Source organism: Onychostruthus taczanowskii, unplaced genomic scaffold (assembly GCF_017590055.1).
Source record: "Onychostruthus taczanowskii isolate IOZ18803 unplaced genomic scaffold, ASM1759005v1 scaffold169, whole genome shotgun sequence".
Lineage (NCBI taxonomy): Eukaryota > Metazoa > Chordata > Aves > Passeriformes > Passeridae > Onychostruthus > Onychostruthus taczanowskii.
Genome location: NW_024498895.1, coordinates 151,936 through 168,683, shown reverse-complemented (window position 1 = coordinate 168,683; position 16,748 = coordinate 151,936). Strand labels below are relative to the sequence as shown.

Here is a 16,748-nt window from a genome sequence, read left to right as displayed (position 1 = left end):
AGGCAAGCCGGGAAATGATGGATCACGGAAGCTCATGGAAAGGGGAGCACCGTAAAATGCCCCAGTTAATGTGGAGAGAGCAGAGTAAATCTTGTTTTAAAAACAGAGTGGGATCTCTGATGGACTTGTCTCACCCCATCAAATTCCCTTTTGATTTGCTTCCTGATAAGGGAGGGCTCCACTCCTTGATTCCTGATAACAGGGAAAGCATTTGGAAGTCATCACTGCTAAATTAAGGTCACCAATCACTGCAAACACCTTGACCCAGCCAGGAACCAACATTATTTGGGTGGCAGGTTGGGCTCTTCTTCAAAAAGAAAGAATTCCTTGCTTTTTTTATTCCCAAAAGGAGCATTTGACACTGATCCGCCTGAGTCCTGGGATTCAAGCACATTTTCCCACCCCAAAGCGGGATAAAGAATGGATTGGGAGCAGCTCCAAGGAGAAGGATTGGGGTTTTTGGTGAATGAAAAACTGGATGTGCCCCATCCATGTGTGCTCACGTCCCAGAAATCCCCCATATCCCAGGCTCATTCCGCAGCGTGGGTAGCAGGAGAGGTGAAATTCTGCCCCTCTGCCCTGCTCAGGCGAGATCCCACCTGGAATTCTGCACACAGCTCTGGGATCCAACATCAAAAGAATGTGGAGATGCTGGAACAGAGCCAGAGGAGGCCAAGGAGATGTTCCAAGGGATGGAGCCAGGCTGGGAGAGCTGGGAATGTCCAGCCTGGAGAAGAGAAGGATCCAGGGAGACCTCAGAGCCCCTTCCAGTGCCTGAAGGGGCTCCAAGAGAGCTGGAGAGGGACTGGGGACAATGAATGGAGTGACAGGGATACAGGGAATGGCTTCCCACTGCCAGAGAGCAGGGATAGATGGGATATTGGGAAGGAATTCTTTACTGCAAGAGTGGGGAAGTCCTGCCATGGAATTCCCAGAGAAACTGTGGCTGCCCTATCCTTGGAAGTATCCAAGCCAGGTTGGATGGTGCTTGGAGCAATCTGGGATAGTGGAAGATGTCCCTGCCCATGGCAGGGGATGGGAACTGGATCATATTCAAGATCCTTCCCAAACCATTCTGTGATTCCATTGGGAAAATAAAAAAAGTTTGACGGCACATCCCTACCCCCTCACCCTTCCCTGGGCTCTCTCTGCCTCACCCAAGGACAAGATGTCCCAGGATATTTGCTGGTGCTGTGAGGAACAACACGGAGTTTCCCATCGCAACCAACACTGGAGTTTACAGCCCACACTAAATCTCCAAGAATTCCCGTGCCCTTTTCCAATGGAGAGCCCCCGAGGGCAGCTTAAGGGCTGATAACACATGGGATCAGCTTTGGAGCCGATCCCATCCACACCTCCACACAAAATCCCCTACTGACACCGCTCCAAATAATCCAAAATAGAAACAGCCCCCTGAAAACCGCACGTGTGGGGATTATCCAGGGGCACAGGGGAGGAGGAAACGTTCCTTGAACTCAGATTTCCTGAGGGATGACAGCAAAATTCCCATTGACAAGCAAAGTCGAGGCATTTCTCCACACCTCAGGCTTAAGCAGAAACTCCGGCAAAGCTGCTGGAACAGCAGAGTTTTGTAGGACTCAGGAGATGCTGCCGAGTCCACAAATCCCTTATTCCAGGTGCACTCTGGCATCTGTTCCATATTCCAAGGGGTTTTTGCTCATTTCCAGGGCTTTGTAGAGCACACGGAGTGATCCAGCAAGTCCTGGAATGAACGGCTTAACTCAGCTCAGCAGCCAGGGAGAGGAATTTCCCTCCGACACTTCCGAGTCGTTACAAGGAAAATCAAATGGGAAGATTTCCATGAGAAAATTTAAAAACTAAGGGTGTAAACCGGGATTTGGGAAAGAACTGGAAGCAGAAAGCAGAACAGAGAAACCTACACAGGTTTTACAGGGAATTGAACATCTGCCAGGGCGGGATTTTGGGAATCCTGACAGAGCTGTGGAGGATACTCCGATCATCCACGCCAGCATCAGTAATTCCAACTGTGACCGTGCTGGGAATACCATCAGACAGTTTATTAAGTGGGAGAAAATAGCAAAAGGAAGGAAAAAAAAAAAAAAAAAAAAAACAGGAGAAAGGGGCTCATTGTCACTTCTCAGGTTATGGGTTTTTTTAAGTGCCTTAACCCACTTTTATTATCCTTATTTTTATTTAGGAGCCCAAGGAAAGACGAGCAGAGGGAGAAGAGGGATCAGCACTGAAATTCTGCCCAATTCCAAGCAGCAGGTCCAAAACTGGTTTAAAACCTTCATTTTTGGTCGGATTAGGAGACTCCTAGAGGTCCCTTCCAGGCCAAACCATTCCATGGACAAATAAATATCTATTTCCAAGATAAAGATCTGTTTCCAAGAGCACGGAGTGACAGGAAAAGGGGAATTTGCTTCAAACTGAGAGCAAGTTCAGATGGAATATTGGGTAGAAATTCTTCCCTGAGAGAGTGGTGAGGTCCTGGCTGCCCAGAGAATTTGTGGATGCTCCATCCCTGGAAATATTTAAGGCCAGGCAAGCCCCAGGAGGTGAAATGAGGAGTTCAGGACCTACTGCTCTGTTTCCTTTTTTTTGACTTTTTTTTTTTTTTCCCCTGTCTATTTTAGTTGCACACCATGACATCCCTGAAAGGTTTGGAGTCTTACACAAAGCCCCCCACAGACCTGGAAATATCAAGGGTCAAACCAATGGAAGGATCTCATCCACCCCCAAAGCCAAATATTTTTCCTATTAGTGTATAAATAGACTATTCCCCAAAGAGCTGCTGGCTACCAATGGAATTTCCCAATCCAACTGAGCTGGAGCTGCACAGGACAGGCTCTAAAATAGGAACTGAAGTAAAAATATTGAGGTAAAACTACATAAAATGGGGGTTGAGAGGTGACTTCCATTAAAACATGGAATGGTTTGGGTGGGAAGGGACCTTCAAGGTCATCTCCTTCCATGGGACACCATTCCACTGGACCAGGCTGCTCCAAGTCCCATCCAACCTGGCCTGGAATACTTCCAGGGATGTGGCTTCCATAACAAATTGAGTGTGCAGGTCAAACTCTGCAGGGAAAGATACACCCAGGAATTGTCACCTTCAGGATCCCCATTTCCCTCTAGATGTTCCCTCTGTAGTAGTCACCAATTTCCCCGATCCCAAATCCAACGTCTACATGGGAACACTTCCTTGAGCAAGGCCCATCCCCTCGCTCCCAGCAGGCTGTTATTTTTAAAAGAGGGCTCTGCAAAGAGAATTCCCAATCCTGGCTCCACGCCTGCAGCTCCTCTTGCAGCTCGGGACAAGTCACCTGGAAATGCCAAGTCAAGGCGGAAACCCAAAACCGTTACTTACGACCACTGACGTAACCGGGGCCGGCAAAGAGCCAAGAATGTGAACTTTTCCCAATTCCTGAAGGAGTGAGGAGCTACCTCGCCAGCCACGCTCCACCCCTGGCTCCCAAGGACAAGCCAAAGGGAAGAGGGAGCTGGCAACGGAATGATTTCCGAGCAAGGTCAAACCTAGGTGGGACAGAGGAACGACAGAGAGCGGCGACCTTGGAAGGGTTTGGATCAGCTGGAAGGAACTCGGGAAAACGGGAGTGATGATGGAGCAAAGAAAAAGATGTGATGAACTCTGAGGAGTTCTGTGTGTTGATCCAAGGGCTTCCCTGAGGGAAGGGATCAAGAGCTTAACTCGGCCGTAATGCGATCGGAGGCGTCGCCTCGAAGAGCAGTAAAACCTCATGCAACTCAGAAGAAAAATAAAATAAATATACAATAAAACACCAAACAAGGAAAAAAACCTTCAAAATTCCCTCAATTGCTGTCCCACCAGGAATCAACCCGCTGGAAACATCAAGAAAAAAAAATAGGAGAGGGTAAATAATCCAGGGCTGAGATTTTCAGAGCAGCCAGAGGGATCCAAACACCCGGTGTCAATAAAATTATCAGCAGCTGAGCATTTGGATGCCACCCATAACTTGCTCCTCACCATTTACACCCCCTCTACTCGCCCAAGTAATGCAAAGCAGCTCCTGCCACTTTTGCCTCCAGCGTTTTTCCAAGCAAACACTCCTAGCCCATCCCAACCCCCTCATGTCACATCCTGTGGAGTGAGGAGGATAGAAATGAGGGTTTAGGGAATTTTTTGGAGGGTGATTCTGGCAGTAAAGAGTTGGGAGAAGCTTCTACAGATGCAGAGTGAAGTGGGTTTTCTGAATCCTACGGAATTTCTCTTTAGGAAGATGGGAAAACAAACAGGATTCCTTCTGTTTGGCAGTTTTAATACTGGGGTGGCAACACAGGAAAAGCAGGAAGCTGATAACACCAACCACTGGCTTATCTCAGTTTGGAGCAGGAGAAAGGGGAAGATAAGCAGGGAAGGAATATTTTCAAGGGAAGCAACAAAAATCCAGGTTGGATGTAGTGGATTTGACAAGGACGTGCTCCCAAATTACTCCTCCTCTGGCCTTGGATTTGCACAGCCACAGATGGGGAATTGCAAAAATTCCTCATCTGCTTAAGCTGAAGGAGAGAAGGTTTAGTGGGAAATTGAGAAGGAATCTTCCCTGGGAAGGTGGTGAAGAACCGGAACAGAATTCCCAGAGAAGCTGCGGCTGCTGCTGGATCCCTGGAAATGTCCAAGGCCAGGCTGGACAGGGCTTGGAGCAACCTAGGATAGTGGAAGGTGTCCCTTCCCATGACAGGGGGGTGGGATTGGATGATCTTCAAGGTCCCTCCCAATCCAAATTATTTTGGGATCTAAATTCCACAATGAACCACCCACCTCTCCCAGGAAAAAAATCCAAAAGCTCTTTAGAAGTTCCTTTAATACCCAGACCTGGAGGTCACAGCAGGAAAAGGGAGCCAGGCTTTGAACTCAGGACACGGCAAAATAAGTTGATCTTTGAGATCCCTCCCAGCACAAACCATTCCATGATTCCTAGTTCATCTCAAGCAGGACATGACCAGTCTCACACGGACCCACCCAACCTGGCAAGCCCCGAATTATGTAAGGAATAAACACAACATAAATAAGGAAAAGTCCCTGGAGAACCTCCCTCCTGCTTTCCCCATCTCCTGCTTCCAGCCAGCTGTGACTGTGCCGAAGCAATCCTGGAGCAGTCCTGCCTGGAAGGGGACATTACAGAGGTGGAAAAGACACGGAGGAGCCTCTTTGTAATATTCCATGATCCCCCCCGGGCGAGGCGCAGAGCCGGCGCTGCTGAACGCTGCACTTTTGGATTCAATTAAAGTGATTATCTGTTGTGCCAAATAAATTGTGTCCAGCATCTATCCTGCAGGATTTTACACCTCCAGCCTCATTATTCCCTAACTGTTTCCTCCTGTTTATGCTCTCTCCAATTAAATTGCTGATAATATGAGCCAAAATAAAAAACGAGCGCACCTTGTCCGGAGAAAATTGATTCCCTTTTTTTCCTGCACCGGGCGATTGCCAGGTTTTATATACTCTGTTCCTGGCGATCATTAGTAATTCAATTTTCTTTTTATTAGCCCCCTTATCTGCTGAGCAATATAGTGGCAGAGCTGACCTCTTTCGCACGGGTAAATGTTTAAAATCTTTTCCCTGATTAATTTTGCCAGTTAAGGAAAAGAGGAGAAATGATCCGGCTCTTTGCCATCACAATGAATAAAGCTTAATGTTGATTGTGATGGAATTTCTAATGCCAAGGAAATTGATTGAACGCAGCAATTACCCCGCAATAGGAACTCCAGGGAAATGGGATGGTTTTCTCCCCGGCCGTAGCCTTTTGGTTATTTAAAACAATCCAATTTGCAAGGATAATTATATATTAGTGTTTTATCTGCCACCGGGAATGAACATGGGAATTTTGATACTGGCCCGGCATTAGCAGGTTATTGCTGCAAATTACTCCAGATCTGCTTTCTTTCACATAAAGACGAAATTAGGCCATCAATAACCAGAAAAAGGTGGACTGAGGAGATGGGAGAGGCACGAGTGCCCTCTGCAGGGCTGTGTGCGCTTCCCAAAATCGCCAGTTCTCCTGGAAAAACCCCCGATTCTCCTGCAAAAATCCCAGTTTTCCCACATGTACCACGCAGTTGTCATTCCCATTCTCCTTGTCCATACATTTGCCACATCTCTGACGTTAAAATGAATCAGAAAAAAAATCAAGAAATCTTCCTTTGAAGCACTTATTCCCAGTTTTTTCCAAGGAAAAAATCCTGGGAATAAGAAATGACAGCTCGGATGCCCAAGCAGGATGAGCCAAGGAATGTTGAGGAAAAGTTCCCAACTACCAGAACTCACTTGTCTGTCAACAAAAAATAGGTTGGGAATAAGCCTCATCCTGCAAGAAGTCCCAGAAAAAGATAGGAAAAAGCTGTTGGGAAAGTGTGGGATTCCCATATCCTCTGGCATGGGACTTTTAGGATAGGAAAAGCTGAAATATCCTGCTGTTGTTATCACACCTGGATCAGTCAAACCTCATTTAAAAGTTGGCATATTCTCTCAAAACTGATGAGAAAAAGATGCCATCCCTGAACTTTTGGGAATACTCCATCTTCGGTTTACAGAAAGCGGATAAAGGATTCCAAAGGCAACGGGACAGGACATGGACAAAAAGCTCATTTGGCATTTAGACTGGCTGGGAGAGCTGGGAATGTCCAGCCCGGAGAAGGGAAGGATCCAGGGAGACCTCAGAGCCTCTTCCAGTGCCTGAAGGGGCTCCAGGAGAGCTAGAGAGGGACTTTGGATAAGGACCTGAAATGCCAGGACACAGGGAATGGCTTCCTACTGCCAGAGGGCAGGGATAGATGGGATTTGGGAAGGAATTTCTCCCTGTGAGATTGGGAAGGTGCTGGAATGAAATTCCCAGAGAAGATGTGGCTGCCCCATCCCTGGAAGTTTCCAATGCCAGCTTGGATGCAGCTCGGAGCAACCTGGTCTAGTGAAAGGTGTCCCTACCCAGGGTGGGGATTGGAATTCCATGATCTCAAATGTTCCTTCCCACCCAAACCATTCCCTGGTTTTATCCAACACAGTGGCACCCAAGACCTTGATGATTCTTGTTGGTCCTCCAGCTTTTCCCTGGATAAGGAGACCACCACCACCTTTCATCCCTCTTCCATCACATCCCTGAGGATCCCAGAGGCCAGGGAGGCAGCCTGACCTGGAACTTTCTCCCTGCTCCACCATCCCACTGGAAAAGCTTGCATTTGGGACACACTCCAATATCTGAGCTGTTATTAAACATCCCACTTAATCAAATATTTTGGAATTAAGTCGATAAGAACTGCAGGTGGATCTCTCATAGAACAGCCCAAATAATCCCAAGAAAATTCCTGCCAATCTGCCACTTTCCATTGGCTCTCTGATCCCTAAATAAAAGCAATTCCCACAGAGGGAACTGGGCAGAGCACTGGGAAACACCAATCCCAGTTCAAGACTCAGCAATGTCTGGAAGAGCTTCCCTACTGATGAGACCAAACAGATCCACTTGGGTCCAAGAAGGGAATTGGAAAGTCAGGAGACAGACCAGCACTTGGGAAAAGCAGGAGCAATGTCTTTGTACAGCCCACAGAGCTGTGCCACAGATCCCAAAATCCCGTGGAACAGGACAAACAGGAAACCAGCCAGGCTGTGTCACCACAGGCCCCACATCCATGGGGACGGAAGGGGTTGATCCAGCTTTTCCAGCCATGCTGTCGTGCAGGAAGTTGGGAGCATTCCTCCCCTCTGTCTTTCCCTCCAGAAATGGATCCACCTCCCTGCTCCATTCCTACCCCACTCTGCCCCCAGTGCATCCCAGTAACCCCATTTACTTCCCTCACACCTGCCCAAGAGGAAATGGAAAAGACTGGAAATTCCACTGCTTTATGGTGAATAATATCCACACTTTGCCCCAAAAGAAACCAAAACAACCTTCCCAAAACCTCTTGGATAACCTGGGAGCCAGGAATTGAATCCACAAGACTTCGTTTATTCCCAGCTTCCTGTGGAACCAGAAGACACTGGCTCCACATCCATAATTATACATTTAAAGGGAACATGGGAGTTGTCCCAATCCCTGTGAGCATCCAGGATCTCCCAGACTTGGGAATATCCCTGCCCCATCCACTACCCAATAATCTTTTCCCACTAAACCTGGAAGAAAAAAAAAACAAACAGGAGTCCTGGAGCACACAGAGGAACAGCCCTGGAATAATTCCACAGCTTTCCAAAGCCAGAGTTTAAGAATATTCCAACACTTGAAGCTGTAAACCCTCTGCCTGGGATTGATGCTCTCCAAGAAAAACCTTGAAGTACAAAAGGATTCAAATCCAGAAAGTCAATTTTAATCAAAGGGAGCAAATCCAAAATTCACTGAATTTAATTTCACGGAAATCCAGGCTCTTCCTGAATTTCTCTGCAAAGGAGAAGGTGCCACACAGAGAAGCATCTGCCAGGAAAGGCTGGATAACTGGATCCACTTTTGGAGGGGGGAAAGAACTCCCTGCTTTCCCAAGGTCATTTCCAGACCTATGCCCTTTTTTTTCTTCCACTCTCCGACCTTTTTTATTTGCCAAATTCCTAAAGCCTGGAGCAAAACCACATTCCTGCTTTATCTTCTCATTCCTATCCAGTTAAAATCAAGATTTCAGTGTGGGAACATTCCCCTTAATCAAGGAACTGGGATTCCAAACAAGCTGATATCCCTGGAATCATCACTGCCTCAATTCCCTCCAAAGTTAAAATGCTGTAGCAATCCCAAATCCGTGTCTCCAGAGCTTTCTGTCTTTTCATAGAATCATGGAATGATTTGGGTCGGAAGAACTCAAAGATCATGGAATTCCACACCCCTGCTATGAACAGGGACAACTTCCACTATCCCAGGTTGCTCCAATCCCCATCCCAGCTGGCCATGGTCAATTCCAGGGATCCAGGGGCAGCCACAGCTTCTCTGGAAATTCCATCCCAGCCCCTCACCACCCTCCCAAGAATTACTTTCCAATTTCCCATCTATCCCTGCCCTCTGGCAGTGGGAAGCCATTCTCCCTTGCCTGGCACTCCATCCGTTGTCCAAAATCCCTCATCCAGGAAAACTCGACAACATCTCAATGGAGCTGTTTGAACACCAAATAATCCCAAAATATAACTGGAGACAAATCCCAGCTACATCTGATCCCCTCTCCCAGCTCCACCAATTCCCACAGGGAATTTTACAGGGCCACAGGGAAAATGTGCCTCATATCCATCTGAAACAACTGAATCCCAAGTGTGGGAAGCCTTTTAGCCACAAAAATATCCCTAGGGAACAAACAGAAGAACCAGACTTGGAGCCACCAACATCCCAAGAACATTCCAAACACATGGTGGTGCCACTCTGAGCCCCGAGTTCTGCTCCAAGACAGCAGGACACGGATGCAAATTCCCTGTTCCCAAACATGATGGATTCAGTATTCCACTAATTACTAGTGTTTTAAGCAAATTAGATCAAAACTGGACACCACACTGGGATACAGGTGAGAGATTTGTGTACTCCTGCCTCTGCCAACCTCTTCCTGCTTGGAAAACTTCCTGAAAATCCAGGGAAACCCCAGGGTTTTTTTTTTTTTGTTTTTTTTTTGTGGAGATGCCAAAAGGACAACACAGATATGCAGTCAAACTTCTCCTCGGCGTTTGCCCCAGGACCAACAACACCTCCAGGAGGACGCAACAACACATTCCCAAATCCAAGAACCCTTGGAATGACTCCACCGAGTCCAGTGAGCCCTTGGAATGCCCGTTCCTACCTTCCTTGGTGGCTGCCTGTGTCCTGGTCGCCGGCATCCGGCAGAGCCGGTGCTTGGAAATCTGCACCAGGCCCCGGGGCGAGGAGCGCTTCACCGTCACCAAAGGTTTTCCCCGCATGGAATTTCTCCTCCGGAGGTGGAAGCGACTCTTCAGAGCTGTGGTGGGGGAGATGTTCTTCTTATCCGTGGGGGAACTGGGAAAGGGAACGTCACACAGTTAGGAGGGAGTAGGGAAGTGACCAAAATGCTCCTGGTGTCCTTCTCCAGGGCTCCAAGAGAGTCAAATCCCACCAGGATTCTCCTCTGGCTGAGAGGGGAGAGGAGAAGCTCTGAAGAGAAAATTCCAAGGAAACGGGCAAACGTGAGGAATTCCTGGCAAGGAACAGATGGAGAATGAGGTGTTTGACAGCCAAACTTACTCACTGCCTTCTGCTCAACAGATGTGAGGGATTGAATCATGGGATCATGGAATGGTTTAGGTTGGAAAAGACCTCTGAGATCGTCAAATCCAAGCATTTCCCAGCAGTGTCAAGGACACCACTGATCATGTCCCTAAGTTCCACATCCACAGGGATCTTAAATCCCTCCAGGGATCAGGATTCCCAATGCCTGACCACCACAGGAAGGAATTTTCCCAATATCCAAACTAAACCTCCCGTGGAGCAGTTTGAGGCTGTTTCCTCATGTCCTGTCCCTTGTTCCCTGGGAGATCCTGACTTCACCCTCCTGTCAGGGAATTTAGGGAGCCACAACCCTCAGCCTCCCTCTCTCCAGGCTGAGCTCCCTCAGCTGCTCCTGGTGCTCCAGACCCTTCCTCACCTCCATTCCCAACTCTGGACATGCTCCAGATCCTCAATATCCTCCCCCCAGGATCTGAGGAGCCTCAGCAGTGCCCAGCACAGGGGGATGATCCCTTCCCTGGTTCTGCTGGAATTTACCAATGTGTGGGACGTCTCCCTGAACTGCCAAAAATTCCCAAACATTCCCAGCTTCTCCAGGCTGCTCCAGAGTGATTTTCCCAGCACAATCCACCCACTGATAGTTCTCCACGCAGAGCAGGAGGGCAAGGCAAGGAGGGAAACCTGCTGGGAAGCACTGAAAGGATGTGGGAAACAGAAGCAGGAATCAATACAACAACTATGGGAATTTGAAATTAAATCAAGGAAAATGCAGATTCCTTTGCTGAGTGAGGAAGTGTCAGTGACCACAGGGATTCACAGGATCCAGCTCCGGATCGCCCCACATCAGGAGGACATGGAACTGCTGGAGCTAATCCAGAGGAGGCCATGGAGATGCTCCAAGGGATGGAGCCCCTCTGCTCTGGAGCCAGGCTGGGAGAGCTGGGAATGTCCAGCCTGGACAAGAGAAGGATCCAGGGAGACCTCAGAGCCCCTTCCAGAGCCTGAAGGGGTTCCAGAAGAGCGGGAGAGGGACTTTGGATAAGGACCTGAAGTGCCAGGACACAGGGAATGGCTTCCTACTGCCAGAGGGCAGGGATAGATGGGATATTGAGAAGGAATTCTTCACTGGGAGGGTGCTGAGTCCCTGGAATGGAATCCCCAGAGAAGCTCTGGCTGCCCCATCCCTAAAGTGTCCAAGACCAGGCTGGATGGGGCGTGGAACAGCCTGGGATAGTGGAAGGTGTCCCTGTTCATAGCAGGAGTGTGGAATTCCATGATTTTTAAGGTCTTCCCACCCAAACCACTCCACGATTCCATAAATCCTCCAGCACACAACAACCCTCACTGGAATTTCTCCCCACAGCCACAACTTGAAACCCACGGACGCAAAATCCAAACCAACAACTCACCCCACATTCCCTTTCCTCTTGATGATTTTTGTCCGACTCTTCACTTTGTAACTGGACAGTGCAGCCTCTCCAGAGGATTTCATCCCACCGGGAACAACGGACGCCGCGCTTGAAGCCGGCGTGACACAGACGGTTCGAGGGATACTTGGGGCTGGAGCCTTCCTCTGGTCCTCGGATCTCCACTGGAATGCTGACTTGGAAGTGGAAGGCAAAGCCTGCAAGCCGGAGGCTTTCCATTTATATTTACTGGGAGAAACCCCCAGCTTGGACTGCAATCCCACTTTCTTTATCTTCGCTCCCAAATCCGCTTTGGGGGAGATTTTAGCACCTTTGTCCGCTCCTGCAATTCCCTTCTTGGAATTTTCGGCTCGAGGGCTCGCCCACCTCTTCACAATCCGAGAGCTTTTCCCAGGGTTTGCCACCCAGGTGTAGTTGTTTTTCCTGAATTTCTGAGATTTGCTGGAGATGGGTGCTGAGGCAGCTTTTTGGAGAGTGGGAGCTTTGGGAATTACGGGAAATCTGCTCTTCACCAGAGCCACCCCAGCAGCCTGAGCAGGTCGAGAGAGCAACTCAGTGTTCCCAAAGAGTTTGGGATGTAGGGAAGCATCCTCACCACTTGGCTGCCCTGGAGAGAGTGGTTCTGCCTTGATCTGTACCAAGTGCTGGGCTGGCTCCTGACCCGGAAATTCCAAAGGTTTTTGTGGCTCCGACTTCAGCGCCACGGCACTTTCACTGGTGCTTCCAGAGGCGGAAAAGGAGCTCCCGGCTCCGCTGCCAGGCAGGCACACAGTCCTCGAGGTGGAACTGAAGGAAATGGATAGGGAAGGTCTTCTCTCTTCTTCCTGGAGAAGAGATTTCTGGATGTTTCCATCCGCCGAAGGAGCCACCGCCGCTCCCCGCCTGGAAAAATCTCCGTAAGGACCCACGTTTTCCTGGCCAGCCCTTTGTGGCACCTGGATATCCACAACGATGTTCCCATCCGTGGTGAAGTCCACGTGTCTCTCCGGGGACGATTCCGGTGCCTCAGGAGTCTGGCTGTTCCCAAGGCTCCCAAAACCCTGGGAATTGCTGGAAGCACTTCCAGCGTCATACCCCGATCCCGGCAGCCGGTTGTCCAGGGAGTATTTTTTCCTCCAGGAGTGAGTCTGGCGTGGGTGGAAATTCCTGGGAGCCTGCTGGGAGTACCTGGTGGAAAAGGCTCCTCTCCTGGTGTAGCCAGGCTGGTGGGGGTTGTTCCACCTTGGAGGAGCCGATGGCGCCGGACGTGGGACATTCCCGTGCATGTTCCTGTGGCTGTTTATGAGACCTGTGGGAGAGAAGACAGAGCGTTAATTCCCTGATCCCGTGGGAATCTGAGAGCAACACAGAGCTGCTCTTCCTTGTGCCGGAGTTGCATCATCACTCGGGTTCCAGATGGTGAGCCAGGGTGGAAGGAGAAGTCATGGAATCACAGTCCAGGAATGGTTTGGGTTGGAAAGGACCTTCAAGAAAATCTGGTTCCACGTCCCTGCCACATCCCTGGATTCCCCGAGCCCCATCCAGTTCGGCACTGGACACTTCCAGGGATCCAGGAGCAGCCACAGCTTCTCTGGGAATTCCATCCCAGCCCCTCACCACCCTCCCAGGGAGAATTCCTTCCTAAAATCCCATCTATCCCTGCGCTCTGGCAATGGGAAGCCACTCCCTGTGTCCTGGCAGATCCTGATTCCACCTGAACTCCACCCTCCTGCCAGGGGATTTTAGGGAGACAGAAGGTTCCCCCTGAGCCTCCTTTTCCCCAGGATGAGCCCCCCAGCTCCCTCAGCTGCTCCTGGTGCTCCAGACCCTTCCCAAGTTCCCTTCCTTGCTTCCCTCCAAAGCAACAACAAGGAGACTCCAAGGCTCTGCTGTTGTGTCACTCTGGAAGCCAACACCCCAGTTAATTTGGGAATTTCTGCCCTTGTCCAGGCTCAGTCTTTAGAAAACCTTTCCCATGAGTGATTCCCAAAGGAATTTGGAGCCTGGTATTTCAGGCAGAGTTTTTCCTTCACCGGGGTCACGGTGCTGCCAGGAGAGCTGAGTCAGCACATTCCTCATGGAAAATCAAGGATTCTTTTCCTCCCTCTCACCATTCCCCCACGCAGGAGCTCCTGGAGAGGCAAATCCCAAGTCCTGAGTGGAGACTGGCCTCACTAACAAGGAAAATTTACTCTGAAGGACAAAACATAGAGGGATTTGGTGCTAAAATAAGCTCTGGTGCTTTCCAGAGCTTGGGAAGGGCACATGGATCCATATCCCACCTCTGTGCTCCCAGCCCAGGGCTGTGGGACAGGGAAAAGCCCCTTCCCAAAGCCAGGAGAGTCCCAGATCCTGCTGAGAGCAACACTGTGGGAATTCCCTGGTGTGGGGATCCCAAAATCCCCCAGCACTCCATGGGCTCTGTTCCCTCCCTTTCCCTCCCTGCCTTGGCCCACTCAGCTTTCCTGAGTCTTTTCTCTTTCCACCTTTTCCCAGTAGTCCCTGGATCACTTCCCTCTTCTCCCCTTTTCCTTCCTTCTCCCAGCACTCTGGGATCTTCTCCATCCCCATCCCACTCACACTCCCCTCCTAAAATCCAACTTCCCTTCCACAGCTCGTCCCTCCCCCACCAGAGACTCCCCAGGTCCCATCACAACCTGTCCCTGTCCCACCTCACATTCCCAAAATTCCCTTAAAACACCGCACCACTCTCCAAGATGCCCAGATTTCCCCTTATCCCTCCTCCAGGTCCTCTCACATTGCTCCCAGCCACTCCCTGTTTCCCGACCCCGGCCTCTTTTCCTCCTCCCTCCCTCCCTCCCTCCCTCCCTCCCTTTTTCCCCCGTTCCCCTCGGTGTTCCCTCGTTTCCCGGTGTCCCCCCGATCCCTTCACACCCTGGAACGCTCGGATCTCCCGGCACAGCCTCTCCCATTCCCGATTCCCCCCGATTCCCCCAGTTCCCGCACCCTGGAGCGCTCGGATCTCCCGGCACAGCCTCTCCCATTCCCGATTCCCCCCAGTTCCCGCACCCTGGAAAGATTCCCTCTCCCGGCACAGCCTCTCCCATTCCCGATTCCCCCCGATTCCCCCAGTTCCCGCACCCTGGAGCGCTCGGATCTCCCGGCACAGCCGCTCCCGTTCCTCCATTCCCGCAGCTCTCCCGCACGGCTCCGCGGCGCTGTGACGTCATCAACCGGCGCCGCCCGACGCCAACGGACCCACGTGAGCGCTCCTGAACGGTCACGTGATGCCCGCCACCGTTGCCGGGCAACGGGGTCGGGACAGCGCGGCCTAAACTGGGCCCGGGCCTGGGCCTGGACTGGGCCTAACCCAGCCCGGCCTGGCTGTCCCCAGCCTGGGATAGTAGCCTGGTTGTCCTCTGTTACCATCTCAGCCTGGTCCAGCTGTCCCCATTTCTCCTGTCCCTGTGAAATACAAAGCTGTGTTTCGTGTCAGGTACATACAGGCAACGTGTGTATTTGTGATTATGCTAAGTGTGGAAACCGACCATGGGACAGTTAGAAAGACGAATTCTAATAAATAACTGAGGAAGTAAAGCATGGAAGAAGGCCTTTGAACCTATCCTTTGTTCACAATTAACCTTTATAAGTCTTAAGTTGATTTAGAAGCATTTGAAGTAAAGCTTTAAGGATGTTGCTGTTTGACAGGAACTGTCCCCATTTCTCCTGTCCCCATCCCAGTCTGGCCCAGTTGTCCCCATCTCCAATGGTCAGATGGCTGCAGCATTTTTCCTATGACTGTTGTCCCAAAAAAAGGTTCTTCAACACAGGGTGCAAGAGCCTGATCCACAAACTGAGCCAAAATACTGGAATTATTTACAGTTCTGCACAGAAAAGGGGAAGCTGTTTTTTCCTTCTCCTGGCCTTGGTTGTTCCTCCACCTCTCCCTGGTCCATTGGTTCCATGTTCAGTTGGATTGGGGTTTGGGTGATATTTCATCCCAAGTTTCTTCTTCTCTCCTTTCTCCACATCTGCAGCTCCCGAGGCTTCAGTAAGACTGCAATTACCGAGACATGTGAAACACAAATTATCTACTTGGAAACTGTAGATATCTGTAGAAATCTAAAAAAAACCTGTAGATAACTGTAGAAATCTTGGAGCCAGGCTGGGAGAGCTGGGAATGTTCCGCCTGGAAAACAGAAAGCTCCAGGGAGACCTCAGAGCCCTTTCCAGTGCTTAAAGGGGCTTTAAGAGAGATGGGACAAGGGATGGAGTGACAGGACACAGGGAATGGCTTCAAACTGACAAAAGACAGGATTAAATGGGATACTGGAAAACATTCTTCCCTGGGAGGGTGGTGAGGTCCTGGAATGGAATTCCTGGCGAAGCTGTGGCTGCCCCATTCCTGGAAGTGTTCAAGGCCAGGTCAGATGGGGCTTGGAGAAACCTGGGATAGTGGAAGGTGTCCCTACCCATGGCAAGGATTGGAATGGGATGATCTTCAAGGTTTCTTCCAACAGAAACCATTCCAGAATTCTGGGACCTCCTGCATCGAGGTAAATTTGGTCCAGCTGTCCCCAGCCCTGGCTGTTCCCATTCCCTGACTCCTGTTCTCTGTCCTCTTTCCAGCCTTATCCATCTCTCCCAGCTGTCCCAAACCTCTGTCCATGTCCCCATCCCCTGTCCCCTCTCCCATCACCAGTGTCCTCCCACAGCCAGGCACGAGGGGGAGATTTTCCTGGTGATCCAAAGGAAAATCTCCAGCAAGGAAATGTTAATTCCACCCATCAGCCTCGTGATTCCCTATTTCCCACACTTTGGCTGTCATTTTTAAAATGTTTCACAGGAAAACTGGTCTCAAAACTTCAAATTTACTGTGGAAGTGAAGAAAATCCTTAAGGAGCTTGTTTTCCAAATAATTTCGTTCTTCCTCAAGGGAATAAACCCTTAAATAAAGAGCAGCAGAGCCTCAAGTGTGCAAAGGAGATAAAACTCCAGCCTGAAATTATTCAGGGAACAAAAAGCCGAGCCAAGGAGCTGGAGCAACACGACACCAGGATGGAACATTTGGAAAAGCAACCCATTATCAACCTCAAATCCTTTAAAACAGACGCTGTCCCTTGGGATATCTCACTTCCTAATGCAGCCAGGGAGTGCTGCCTGTCCCAGCTCTGATCAAATGACATCTCTGGGACGAGCCCACAATTTCCTTGCTTGGAAAGGG

The 16,748-nt window shown here is 50.0% G+C and overlaps 1 protein-coding gene across 4 annotated transcripts in view; it reads right to left on the bottom strand.

The window, feature by feature from the left end:
- ZC3H3 (zinc finger CCCH-type containing 3) overlaps positions 1-15,234 on the bottom strand; it is a 128,265-nt gene extending 113,031 nt beyond the window's left edge. For all 4 annotated transcript variants that reach the window (XR_005952279.1, XR_005952280.1, XM_041399661.1 and 1 more), the window contains exons 1-3: positions 14,666-15,234; positions 11,567-12,872; positions 9,757-9,950 (exon numbers count right to left, since the gene is read on the bottom strand). Coding sequence is in view for 2 of the 4 variants with exons in the window: in XM_041399661.1 (XP_041255595.1) it covers positions 9,757-9,950; positions 11,567-12,872; positions 14,666-14,711 (1,546 nt within the window). In the remaining 2 variants the exon portion in view is untranslated. The remainder of the gene's footprint in view (positions 1-9,756; positions 9,951-11,566; positions 12,873-14,665) is intronic.
- Between the last annotated feature and the right edge of the window lie 1,514 nt (positions 15,235-16,748).